The sequence below is a fragment of the Copadichromis virginalis genome, linkage group LG11 (assembly GCF_057382275.1).
Source record: "Copadichromis virginalis isolate Kocher_CV1m ecotype Utaka linkage group LG11, C_Virginalis_male_GT1.1, whole genome shotgun sequence".
Taxonomy (NCBI): Eukaryota; Metazoa; Chordata; class Actinopteri; order Cichliformes; family Cichlidae; genus Copadichromis; species Copadichromis virginalis.
In genome coordinates, this window is record NC_140628.1 from 15,505,319 (window position 1) to 15,517,310 (window position 11,992).

Genomic DNA, 11,992 nt, shown 5'->3' on the forward strand with positions numbered 1-11,992 from the left:
ATCTGCGCACAAGAGAGGGGCACGAGTGACGTCAGCACACGTTTCTGAGTGGACAAACCGCGCGCGAGGGCTCTCTCGGGACCCCTACAGACCTGCCGCAGCTCAACGCACCGACATATAAACACAAGCTCACTGAGACAAACACTGTCAGCTGTTATTTTGTATATTATACTGAACTTGTTGACCTCAATCTGAGTCAGCAGATGCATGCAGTATCCACCAGCCGGCACCCTCTCTCTCACACAAACACACACCAAGTTCTCTTTACTGACATGAAAGCCTAGTCACGGTCCTAGTTCCTCGTTGGCAGATAGTATAAAAGGGAATTTGACATTTGACTTACACTTACAACTGCACTGAATTACCCAAAGACTAGAAGAGGACGCCTTGTTAGACAGGGTGAGAGTGAAGCCAAAGAAGGTTGGGAGGATCAGAGCACCACAGCTAAACAGACAGCAAAGAAGGCAAAAGATGCATGGAGGCATGGCTCAGAACTGCTGGCTCTTGGTCACACTCTCTCTTAAAGGTAGGTACATATATAAAAGCGCTGCAGCAGTCATGCTGGGATCCGAGCTTCACGCAAAGACAGTGATGGTTAGAATTTAGGGGGTTTTTTTGTTGGTATTACAGGTATTCTTGCTGGTGATTGGTCAGTTCATCTCCCATCTGGTCCCATCTGTGCTGTGATTGGTTCTTCCATAGAAATCCCGTGTTCCTATGACTACCCGCAGACCTCCAATGAAACCAGGGAAGAGGGGTGGCCCTCTGCTCAGGTATTTCAATAAAGAAGGCATTGTTAGCAGTTATACTGTGCATTAAGAGCTAAAAACTGCAGTCAGAATAAAAACAAGTGTCAGTTCTTTGATAAAAACTAGCCAAAATTAGTTTTTATGCTAAGCTTACAGGTGATGTTTTGGGTGTGGTTTGAACAGATACAGTCAAGTTAATCTAGAATTTTCCACTTTACAGTATCCACTGATTTAAAAAGCTCTGTGTATCTGTTAGGGTGGAGGAGGTGAAGGAGGACAAAAGTACATGGTTTTGTCTGAGATGTGGTGCCTTGAAGACAGCCGGTGTATTACGGCAAGGTAACAATGATGTGTTGAAGTCACAGAAACACACACGAGGGTGGAAGTAAAGAGCACAGGTGTCTAAGTCTGTCTGCTTTTCCCTCTGTCTGTGTTAGATACGTGTACCACAGCGATCACATCTTCCCAGATCTATCCTACCAGAACAGGGTGCAGTACCTGGGAGAACCAGGAAGCAAGGTCTGCTCTCTGAGGATTACTGATCTAAGGCAGTCAGACAGCGGGACCTACGTGTTTTACCTCATCACCAACCACTCCACAGAGAAGATGCCAGAGCAGGCCGGCGTACAGCTCCTGGTGGCAGGTGTGAACCTTAAATGAGTAAAAATATCATTCTCATCGTTAACAATGATGGTGTGCAATCAGCAAACGCATCGTCCCCCCATCATTCAAAAGCTTTTATAGATTTGCAAAGTACGCAAGAAAAGATACCTTATTTTATATCTATTTTTATGAGTTTCCTCCTGTTGTCATGATCATTTTATACCCTGGATGAGTCACATCAGTATGACCTGGCAAACCATTAAAGACAAACCACACATCCCTTATTATTTTCTATGTGCATTGTGGTTTTGTCTGTCTTTCTCTTTCTTTTGCTATGTATTGGTCAACTTCTCTGTAAGTAAGATTAAAAAAAAACTTCTCTGTAAGTTGCTCAACTTCCTTGTCACAGAATATATCTCTGTTTGCTCTGTTTCTTATTTTGTTTTCTTGATGAATGGATCTGAGTGTGATTCCCTGTTGTCAGAAACACAGCGCAGTCAGAGACCAGCATTTACTGTCCAATAACCTAAAGCTAGCAGCGTTTACAGTTTACCTTACTGTATTTCTTAAATGACTGCTTAGCAAAGCTCGTTGCTTTTTCTAGCACCATTGCAATATTCAGTAACAGTTTCCTTTGTGCAACCCTTTGTCTGACATTTTGTGCTATTTATGAGAAGCTGAAGTGAAACCGACGACTTGTTGGGTTTAAGTAATCTTGATGTAAGACTCTGTTTCATAACCTTTGATGCTTTTGAGGTTGTAGTCAAATTACTCTTAGAGCTAAACATTAAAGACGGGTTAGTATTTGCAGAGCTTGGGAGAAAAAGATATTATAACCTGTTGAGAGGCAATCGAGTTGAGTTTGTCTGTCTTACATAAAGCTGGTGTGAGAAATGACAGCAAATAGCTATATGATTATGTTAAGACACTGTGGAATAATAGTGTTTAGCATTAAATTAAAACACATTCCCTGTGTGTGTGCTTTAATATGAGCCTCTCAGCTCTATGTCTTGGTATAGCTTGTCTGGTTCTGCATGCATATGAGAGCATCAGAGTCCTGTCCTTTAAAACTGGTGGTCTTCTGTGGATCTATAAAGAAATTAAATAGTACATACATACTATCACATGTAATAGTGATATGGCCCAAAAAACAATGGAATAGAAAGCATTCATAGTGGTTTCCTCCTACCTTTAAATAGAAAATAGGCATGTACAAATGGTATATAAATCACTCCACCCATTGGCTTACCAACCACTTTTTTTAGACTCAAATGTGGTATTTTGGTTGTTGCATTGTTGGACGGGTACCTAAAGACTACAGACACCAGGCTGTAAGTGTACTTCCTTCTGCTCTATTTGCGCATTTTTACATGTGCACCTATGGAGGCTGACTCACTTTTAGAGTCAGCCTCCAGTTACCGTTAGAGGAACTGTTTTGTTGTTGTTTTTTTTACTTTGGCTTTGTTTTTCAGCTGCAGAGCTTGTTCCTTGAATACTGTCCTCATTAACAAAAATGAACTAGTTAACTATTAGGATAGTGTTTTAAAAGTTGTTGACTTTTAGCTTTTTGTAATTCATGATTGTTTTTTCCATTTGAATATATGAAATAATAATCTCACCACATATGTGCTTTGTCTGTTTCTGTTTTTTTTCCCTTCAGACTTCCCCAGTGCAGTCACTGCCTTAGCAAATCCATCCAGGGGCATCACAGAGGGTGCAACCTTACGTTTGGCCTGCTGCAGCCCTGCAGAGTCACAGGCCAATGTGACTTGGCACAAGAGCACAAGTAACAGCGTAACACACACTGGACAGGTGTGGAATATTACTAAAGTTAAATCAGATGACTCTGGCAGCTACTACTGTCAGATGCAAACTGGAGCCAAAGTGCATAACTCAACCATACTACCAGTTGATGTGCAGTGTAAGTCAAGCTTTTGTTATAAATGTAAAAATCAGATCAACATTTATATACAAGGTCATTCATCTGTTTATTTATTAAGCTTGTTTTGACACACAGAACTCCAAAGAGCAGAAAGAAAATTTTCAAGCTTAAAATATGTGCTGCTGACGAAGCATTTTAACTCTTTCTAGAGAAATTCTAAAAGTAAGAAACTTCCGCATTAAGCCTGGGTTAACCTTTTGTAACAGGGATACAAGCAGTGCTCTTACAGAGTTTTTATTTCCTCTGTTTCCTCAGTATTATTGTAGGGCCTTTACTTTACAATATAAAGTGCCTTGAAGAACTGTTATTGTGATTTGGTGTTATATAAATAAAACTGATTTGAATTGAATCAAACTCACTTGAAGATTTAACTTATCTCTAATGCCTCCTTCTAGATGCTCCTCGAAACACAACCGTCTCAGTGTCACCTGCTGGACAGCTAGATTACGAGCTCCCCATGACTCTGACCTGCAGCAGTGATGCTAACCCGCCCGTGCACACATACATCTGGTACCAGGGTGCAGCATGTCTCAGTGACGCAGACAAAAGCTTTCATCAAGGCAGACGAACTGTAGCTACAACCACAGGAAGCAGCCAGACATCCAGCAGTGCCAACATCACCACTGAGGAATCTGGGCAGCACTGCTGTGTGGCACGAAACAGACATGGATCTCAGACTTTCAGTATAACGCCCAGAGCCTCCAGAGGTAGGTGTATGAAGAGGCAGGTCTTAATATAATATTAAGACCTTTCCCTGCCTACAGTGTCAAACATCACATAAAGCCAAACTTTACCACCACAATATCATTATATCCATTTTTTTCAAACATTAAGTGTTACTAATGTGTATTTTGTTGTCAACTGCAGCTGTGATCCCACCCCTCTCTGGAAAAAGAAAAGGGGTGATTGCTGGAGTGTTCATTGGAATCCTTCTGGTTATTGTTGTCATAGCCATCTGTGTCATAAGGTGGGCCTTTGTTTGTTTACAACCAGTAACTTTCATCATAATTCACTTCACAGTCCCTGTAGCTGGGCTCGTGCACAATATGTGTGAAATAATTTCATTAAAATCAAATGAGAGTGGTCATTGCTTAAGTCAGAGTCATTGGTTACTGGCGTGGATCATTTAAGCAAATGAGTTATTACTTAAAGGTTAGGTTTAAATATGACCAAAAAGATAAATCAATCAATTATCTTGGGTCATTCTATCTCAAATCAACACGAGATTTCTGCTCGACCATCGCAGATTTGGATAAAAATTTTATGATAGGAAGTTTGAATTTATATAATGAGTCCTGTGAAATTTTAATTCCATATATCAGAGCGTTTCTACATAGTACTGTAACTATAACACTGAACATGATGTAGTTAAATATGTGCACATTTTCATTTTCAAGACTTGGGTCTCTCTTATATAATCATATATTTTTAAAAAATATTGTCTGCTGAGTCATCACCGATGCATAAAAATGTTATGGCCCGAAGTTTGAATATACAGTATATAATGATTGCTGTTAATTTTAATTTCATATATCAAATACCTTTTTAGAAGTCTAGTTGAGTCTAATTAAATCTCTGAGGTAGATTGATTGGTTACTAACTTTGATCATTTAAGGAACCAAAATAGTTAAACAGTAGGTTTAAATATGACTGAAAGGATGAATTAATGAATTTAGTTCATTATATAACATGAAAAGTGACTTTAGATTGCAGTGACAATGTCTTTATTCTTAAAATGTTTTGTTCTTTTTGCTTTCAGGAGACAGAAGTCATCCAGACGTCAGTCATATGTGCTCACTGCAACTGCGTCAGAGCCTTAAAGAGTCAGTGAAATCAGGCTTTATTCTACCTAGAATCTTACCCACAGTGCAGCACATGCACCAACAACAGATCTGTACATTTCTCTAACACACACACGCAGAGCAAATATTTTTCTTCAGCTCCTCCTGTGTGGTTACTAACATCACTTTCCCCAAAGTAAGACCACATCACATTAACTTTAAATGATTATTACACTATGGCTGAAGTCTAAGGTGGTAATCAAATTTTGGCACCAGTTCTCACCAGCTGTGAGCGTGTGCAGCTCATGTGATAAACATCAATGTTCATTCAAGCAAGCAGGATGCGACAGATTTCAAAGCACTGACCTGAGCTTTCGTTTCCTTTTCAGAAAGAAGCGAACAATGGAGCACCGTCAGAATGTATTTCACCCGCTTGTTTTCCATTAGTTTAAATGCATTTCTTCTTTAGGATTAAGCCTAGTACTGAGTCGAGGATGAAGTGATGCATCTCTAAGAAAAGGTTTTATTCCAAAAGAAAGAAGCTAGGAAACAAATGTCACCCCTTCATATGACCTCAAATTTATTTATTACTGTTTTTAAGTTTATTTTATTTGTATTTTATTTTATTATTTTATGTTATTCGCTTCAGTTTGTTGGAGTGTTGCCGTAACAGATTTGAATTTAAATATCCTCCACGGTTCATTGCATAACACGACTACAGGCGACATCCGGAGATCTCGCTAACACTTCCTGACACAGGGTTGTAACCACACAGCACAAAGTGCACCGGGTAATGTACAAGCAATGTCCAGAAAGAGAAAACATTGAAGAAGTTATTACTGAAGGCCTGCCAGTGATGATGACTGCGAAGATGATAACCCAATTAAGTGCTGCTGGCAAGTCCAACTGGATCCTGTTTGTGTGGCTTTGAGTAAACTCCTGAGAGCGATAAGCCTCCAGCAGATACTGAGCAGAGCGTGAGGAGAAGTGGGAGAGGATGAAAACCAAGAGGACAGTGACTCTAACACCCAGACATCTAAAAACTGCACTATTTTAGGATTTTGCTTTTGTTTGATTTGCCATATTAAAGTGAGGTGTGACGTGCAAAGTTGTTTTAATAAACAATAAAGTGTTTCATTAACAACTATCCAAAGAGACAGTTTTGCACATGTGACTCTTAGCTGTAACAAGTTGCATTTAATACACATTTTTGCAGCCATTTGATGTTTTCATGTGATCTGTAGAGCATGTATTGTGCTGTCAGTGCCAACTTATAATTTCATTAAATGCTCACGAGCTGAAATTTATACTGAAAAGCATCCAGCAAACTGCAGTGGGACCAAAACTTACAAAACTCAGACTTCGGACCGTTTTCAAAGTCAAACTGAACTTGGAAATTAAAAAAAAATAGTTAAAAAAAGAAGAGCCGGAAGCAGATCAAAAGGCAACAAGTTTTACACAATAATCTTTATACAGTTATATGGCAGCAAATATTTATCCAAGCTTCTGTTACAATTAACATTGAACATTTTAAAACATTAACCACAGTTCTAGCAACAGAAAAGACTATGAGAGCGATGGTGTCATGTGACCTGTGAGCAGAAGAGAATGCACATGCTTATTGTAACTCAAGGGGGAGCAGAAAGTGTTGTAACCAATGAAAGCCATATGTCCACACATCAGCAATGTGGCTAACATAACACACTGGTGTGAAGGAAGACTTAAAGAGATCACATGTCCTCTCAGTTTCACCCAGGAGAATTCCTATTCACACTAAGGCTTGTGGGCCTCAATTGTTGAATTAAACATTTATATTTTCTCCCTCCCTGCGCCGTGAAATTGAACAATGACCCAGTATTAACGAAGGCAACCTTGCAGCTCAGCTTTTTCTTCTTCTTCTTTCTTTCTGCATAAACCTGTTATGTTTTCTGTGCTTGTCATTCTGTCTGTCAGCTAAAAATCTGAATTGATTCCGATAAAACTTTGTAGGAACATAGAGTGAGGTCACGTTAACGATCCATTAAAATTTGGCTTACATCCACCAAGGTCGTCTAGGTCAAGTTAATCATTTATTGGACAAAGATAAAAATCCTTATAACTTAGAGACTATAAGACCATCAAGTGTGGTGCGTATTGGCAACGTATAGAAAGCACTGTATGAAGATTTTAAATTTCATGTCACATGACCGCTGACCTCTCCTCCAAGGTAAAAGTAACTAATGCTATATAGAGCTATTTACAACTACATTTATATTACCATTGTTTTTATTAACAACATTTGTGCACATAAGGACTGATTCAGCAGGTAAAATAAGTATTTATCATGTCACCAATTTTCTAAGTAAATGTGTTTCTAAAGGTGCTATTGACATGAAATTCTCACCAGATGTCAGTAATAACCCATCCAATCCACACATGCAAGGGAAATAAACCACAGATGTCCACAAATTAGGTGTAATAATGGGAAATGACACAGGGAAAAAGTATTGAACCCAGGAAAAAAGGGAGACGCAAAAAGATGTGGAAAGTCATGGCACCAGAGGAAATCTATCAGTAATTAGAAAGCAATGCCAAGGCCAAAATTGAAAAACTCTTTAGATGCCAAAAAACACACCATGTTTAAAAGGCACTACATATATCTCCCCAACAACACCATGCCAACATGTTTAATATAACTGAAGGAAGGATGAATGAAAAAATGTATCTGCTGCCAGGATGATGAAGATGAAGGTGGACGTTTCAGCAAGACAATGATCCCGAACACACAGCAAAGGAAACTCTCAGTTGGTTTCAGAGGAAGAAAATAAAGCTGCTAAAATGATCCAGCCAATCAGCTGACCTGAACCCAAGTGAAAATCTATGGAAAGAACTAAAGGTCAGAGTTCACAGAAAGGGTCCACTGAACCATCAGGACTGTTTGTGTGGAAGAATCACGACTGAGCAATGCATGCAAATAATTTCTCTTTAAATAGGAGGCATTTTGAAGCTGTAGTCACCAACAAAGGATTTTGCACAAAATATTGCATAATGTGTGGATTTGATCAGTTTAGCACCTTTGGAAGTATATTTACTTGTTGACGTAGTCAATGCTTAAATATTATATTATCCATCCATTCGCTTCTGCTTATCCTTTCCAGGGTCGCGGGGGGCGCTGGAGCCTATCCCAGCTGTCATGGGGCGAGAGGCGGGGTACACACTGGACAGGTCGCCAGTCTGTCGCAGGGCTAACACATAGAAACACAGACAACCATTCGCACTCAGATTCACGCCTATGGGCAATTTAGATTAATCAATTAACCTATCCCGACTAACAGCGTGTCTTTGGACTGCGGGAGGAAGCCGGAGTACCCGGGGAGAACCCACGCAAACACGGAGAGAACATGCAAACTCTACACAGAAAGACTGATGGTGGAATTGAACTCAGTACCTTCTTGCTGTGCAGCAACAGTGCTAACCACCGTGCCCCTATTATATTATATTATATTATATTATATTATATTATATTATATTATATTATATTATATTATATTATATTATATTATATTATATTATATTATATTATATTATATACAAGTTTTACCTGCTGTATATGGATATTCTAAATATCATGTTACTTTAGACCTCTGATCTCTTCTTCAAGGTTGAATAAGGTCAAACTTTCATAAAATGTTTCCTATCTCTAAAACTTGCTTTAAAGCCTGCTGCTTTTGTACTGACAACATTTAGCAAATGATAATAGTATGTGTGGATTCTTGTTTTCTGGGTTATTTTTACCCATTTCACATTGTCATATTTTCATAATCATTGCTGTCCATCTGAAACATAAAAGGACAGCATTAGACATTTTGTGAGAGACGGTTATAATCAGTTTGAATCAATATTTCAAACAGACCCGAGTCCAACGTGTCATCCTTCTCACCTTACTGTCCCCAGCAGGATTACACCACCCCTTCCTTTAACAAGGAAACGAGAGACGTTTGCAAACACAGCACAAAAACATTCAAAATCATCCAACTGCTACTAAATTAGGAATAGTTGGTATGATTCACTTACCGAACCCAGATAATAATCAGTGTAAGGAAAAGCATCAAAACCACTTTGACTCCAATACCAAAAAGGAGGATAACACGATCAACTGTTAAGAAAAGTAGGAGAAAATGACAAATGACCAAGCCTGCATAGTTTCCTCTGCAAAAATGTAAAAATAAATGCACATTTTTTTGAGCCACTAGATTGGATTTCTTAACAATTTTATGAAATATCTACTAATAATTTGCATCATTTGAACAATAGGTTATGCCCACTCGCCTGACAGACTCACTCTTTGTTTCTTCCACTTCCAGCAGGACCGCCGTCGAGTTGCTTTCTCCGAGACTGTTCCTGGCCTTGCAGAGATAGACTCCACTGTGGGACACCTCCAAAGAGGGAAGAGACAGCACCCGGCCCGAGGCCACCTGAAGCCTGGAGCTGGAGCTGTACCAGGTGTAACTATCTGCTTCAGGGTTAGCAGCGCTGTTGCAGGTAAGATTCACATTGCTGCCCACTGACAGGAGGCCAGCCTGACTCACCTCAGCAGACACGTTCAGTGGAGAATCTGCATTAAACAAAGTCACTGGTTGCACTTTGTGTTGTATGAGTAAAAACTCAGCTTGCAAGAATCAATATTATCTTCATCTACTTACACTGAACATCCAGAGCAGCAGGGTGTGATTGCACTGACTCATACCCCTTGACAGTACATGAATATTTCCCAGTGTCTTCTGCCTGCGCCCACAACAATGTTTTTGTCATTGGATGTCCATCTTTGAACCAGAGTGTGCTTCCAAGTTGGCACGATGTCACACATTCAAGAGTCACCTTTTCTCCAGCTCTCACTCTCTCCGGCTGCACTGTGGCTCTCATCTCTGGATGTGGGTCAGTTAAATTTTTTTTTTTTAAAAAAGAACAAGAAGCTGGAAACATTAAGTCTGGAGAGCAGGTTTAATGTAAAATCACTTTACCTGAGACGGTCAGATGCACAGAAGTTTTGCTACGCATTCCTATCGTATCCGTGCCAAAGTGGAAGTAGTAATATCCAGTGTCATTAACCTGCAGGTCATGAACTTTCAGGCTGCAGTTGTGCTGCTGGTCGCCAAGATATTCATAACGATGGCGATACGACAGAAGGTCGACTGAAAGCTCAACTCGTTTCCAGACACCATTTTCCAAACGTCCCTTGTACCATCCAGTCGTTCTAACAGTTTCCCCAGCTGTGTAGTTGTATACGCACCTAAAAGTCACAGATGATCCCTTTATAGCACAAAGATCTGGGTTTTCAAATGTCACTGACCGAGCAGCACTCACAGTTCCTGCTGACAGGTGATGAAACACGACAGAACATATTTTGTTAGTTTCTTTTATTATTATGGAGAATTCAAAGACAAGACGTAAAGGGGAAATTGAAGTAAACCGCTGAACAGTGTGTTTTTTACTTCTTACAAAAAAATGAGGAAGTGAAGTTGTCAAAACAAGGCAACAACAAGAAGGTGAAGATCACTCTGCTGTTCACTCTTATTCGGCCTCCACTAACTGCAGCTTTTTGTTGTCATCATTTTGGTTTGGCTTTTCAGACTGAAACAAATAACCAAACATTGACCTGACAGATACTAAAACAGTCAGTTAATCAGGGGAAATTACCTGATTACATGATTGCCAGCAGTGCGTGTAATGCAAATACTTTCAAATGTGCATGTGAACTGCCACAGTGAAAACTGGGTACGTGTTTTGGGTACAGAATAGGAAAGTAAGTAGGTTCCTTTAAGAGAGCAAGTAGAGGTTGGGTGTGTTTCTTTTTTGTGACGTGACTGTCTAATTGCTATCAGATAATATTCTTCTGGCAGCTCTCTACCAAGCTTTTCATATTTGATGGATTACAATCGGTTCCGATAAAATTTAAGGAGAATAATATTGCTGTTCTCATCCTCATCAATGTTTTTTCTTGCTCATTTGTTGCCTTTTAACTTTCAAAGAGGAAAATCCCACTGAGTACTTTTTTGTATTTGAGTGTCTGCAGTCGCTGAAAATCACACATCCTGAAACAGTTAAACAGCATTTTAACTGTTTCAGCATTTAAGTCTTCCACTGCTACACATTAGCAACTGAAAGTCCAAAACATCAAAGTGAAACTTTGAAGAAAAAAAGATGGTTGGTTGTAAAAATTTGAATCTTGGAAAGTACCTGCTTTCAGAATAATATAATCCCTCTACTCATTGTCTCATCTTTTTATTTATTCCTGTTTGATGCATCATTGCTTCAGCAGGTACAGTCATCTTAACAACTGTGTTATTTTCTATCCTCATGTTCCACATTCACTCTTTGGCTCTTACAAAGTAAAAGCAGCCCCATGCAGTGTAGACATAACAGATAATTACTAAGTATACTTAAAAAAAAAGTCTAGAATTGCAATCAAAAGAAGTTTTATTCCATTCCAAGCTTTTATGTTATCTTAAAACTCAATTGATAAATAATCTTCTTACCTGACTTCACAGTCAGGAGCAGCAGCACTGCGATCATCATCTCCACATCAATGCGCAATATTTCCACACAGCTTTGAAGTCTTGGCGTCTACTGTAGCTGATACAGTAGACGCCAGCTACACATTTCTGCATTCTGCTCTGTAGAGTTGCATTGAGACCTCTGCATGAACTTGAGATTCAGACAGTGGGAGGGCTCAGCGGTCTCTCACCCATCCTCCGTTATGACTCATTGCCAAAAATGTGACAATTTAAAGTCAGGTGAAAAAACAACAAAACAGAAGACAGAATGGTTTTATTTTGGCCTTAAACTAATTTAATAACATTTGTGAAACCCATTCATAAATAAATTACAGCAAATATTCATTTATTTGTAACTTATTATTCACTTTTTTCAAGATTTTT

At 39.2% G+C, this 11,992-nt stretch overlaps 2 protein-coding genes across 3 annotated transcripts; one reads left to right on the forward strand and one right to left on the reverse strand.

Annotated features, from left to right (window-relative positions):
- Nucleotides 1–130: 130 nt before the first annotated feature.
- On the forward strand, nt 131–5,117 carry LOC146698258 (lachesin). The gene is made up of 8 exons (XM_085473305.1): nt 131–526; nt 631–773; nt 1,006–1,088; nt 1,187–1,392; nt 3,013–3,273; nt 3,690–4,001; nt 4,162–4,261; nt 5,054–5,117. Exons 1-8 carry the CDS (start codon nt 472–474, stop codon nt 5,112–5,114), a joined length of 1,221 nt encoding a protein of 406 aa, XP_085329431.1. The 5' UTR covers nt 131–471; the 3' UTR covers nt 5,115–5,117.
- A 1,395-nt stretch (nt 5,118–6,512) lies between these two features.
- On the reverse strand, nt 6,513–11,711 carry cd22 (cd22 molecule). 2 transcript variants are annotated; one of them, XM_085473307.1, is made up of 7 exons: nt 11,591–11,711; nt 10,076–10,426; nt 9,758–9,979; nt 9,397–9,669; nt 9,129–9,210; nt 8,995–9,028; nt 6,513–8,890 (listed from the first exon to the last, which is right to left on the reverse strand). In XM_085473307.1, exons 1-7 carry the CDS (start codon nt 11,628–11,630, stop codon nt 8,855–8,857), a joined length of 1,038 nt encoding a protein of 345 aa, XP_085329433.1. In that variant the 5' UTR covers nt 11,631–11,711; the 3' UTR covers nt 6,513–8,854. The 2 variants fall into 2 exon arrangements, with proteins under 2 accessions (XP_085329433.1, XP_085329432.1); XM_085473306.1 differs by lacking the exon at nt 6,513–8,890 and having other exon boundaries at nt 8,904–9,028.
- Nucleotides 11,712–11,992: the final 281 nt, after the last annotated feature.

Coding starts and splice junctions, on each gene's coding strand:
- cd22 (XM_085473306.1), bottom strand. CDS start 11,630: ATGATGATCGCAGTGCTGCTGCTCCTGACTGTGAAGTCAG. Junction 9,980..10,075: donor TGTGCATCTGACCGTCTCAG/GTAAAGTGATTT, acceptor ACCCACATCCAG/AGATGAGAGCCACAGTGCAG. Junction 9,211..9,396: donor GGAAGTGGAAGAAACAAAGA/GTGAGTCTGTCA, acceptor TTTTCTTAACAG/TTGATCGTGTTATCCTCCTT.
- LOC146698258 (XM_085473305.1), top strand. CDS start 472: ATGCATGGAGGCATGGCTCAGAACTGCTGGCTCTTGGTCACACTCTCT. Junction 527..630: donor GGTCACACTCTCTCTTAAAG/GTAGGTACATAT, acceptor TTGGTATTACAG/GTATTCTTGCTGGTGATTGG. Junction 774..1,005: donor AGGGGTGGCCCTCTGCTCAG/GTATTTCAATAA, acceptor TGTATCTGTTAG/GGTGGAGGAGGTGAAGGAGG.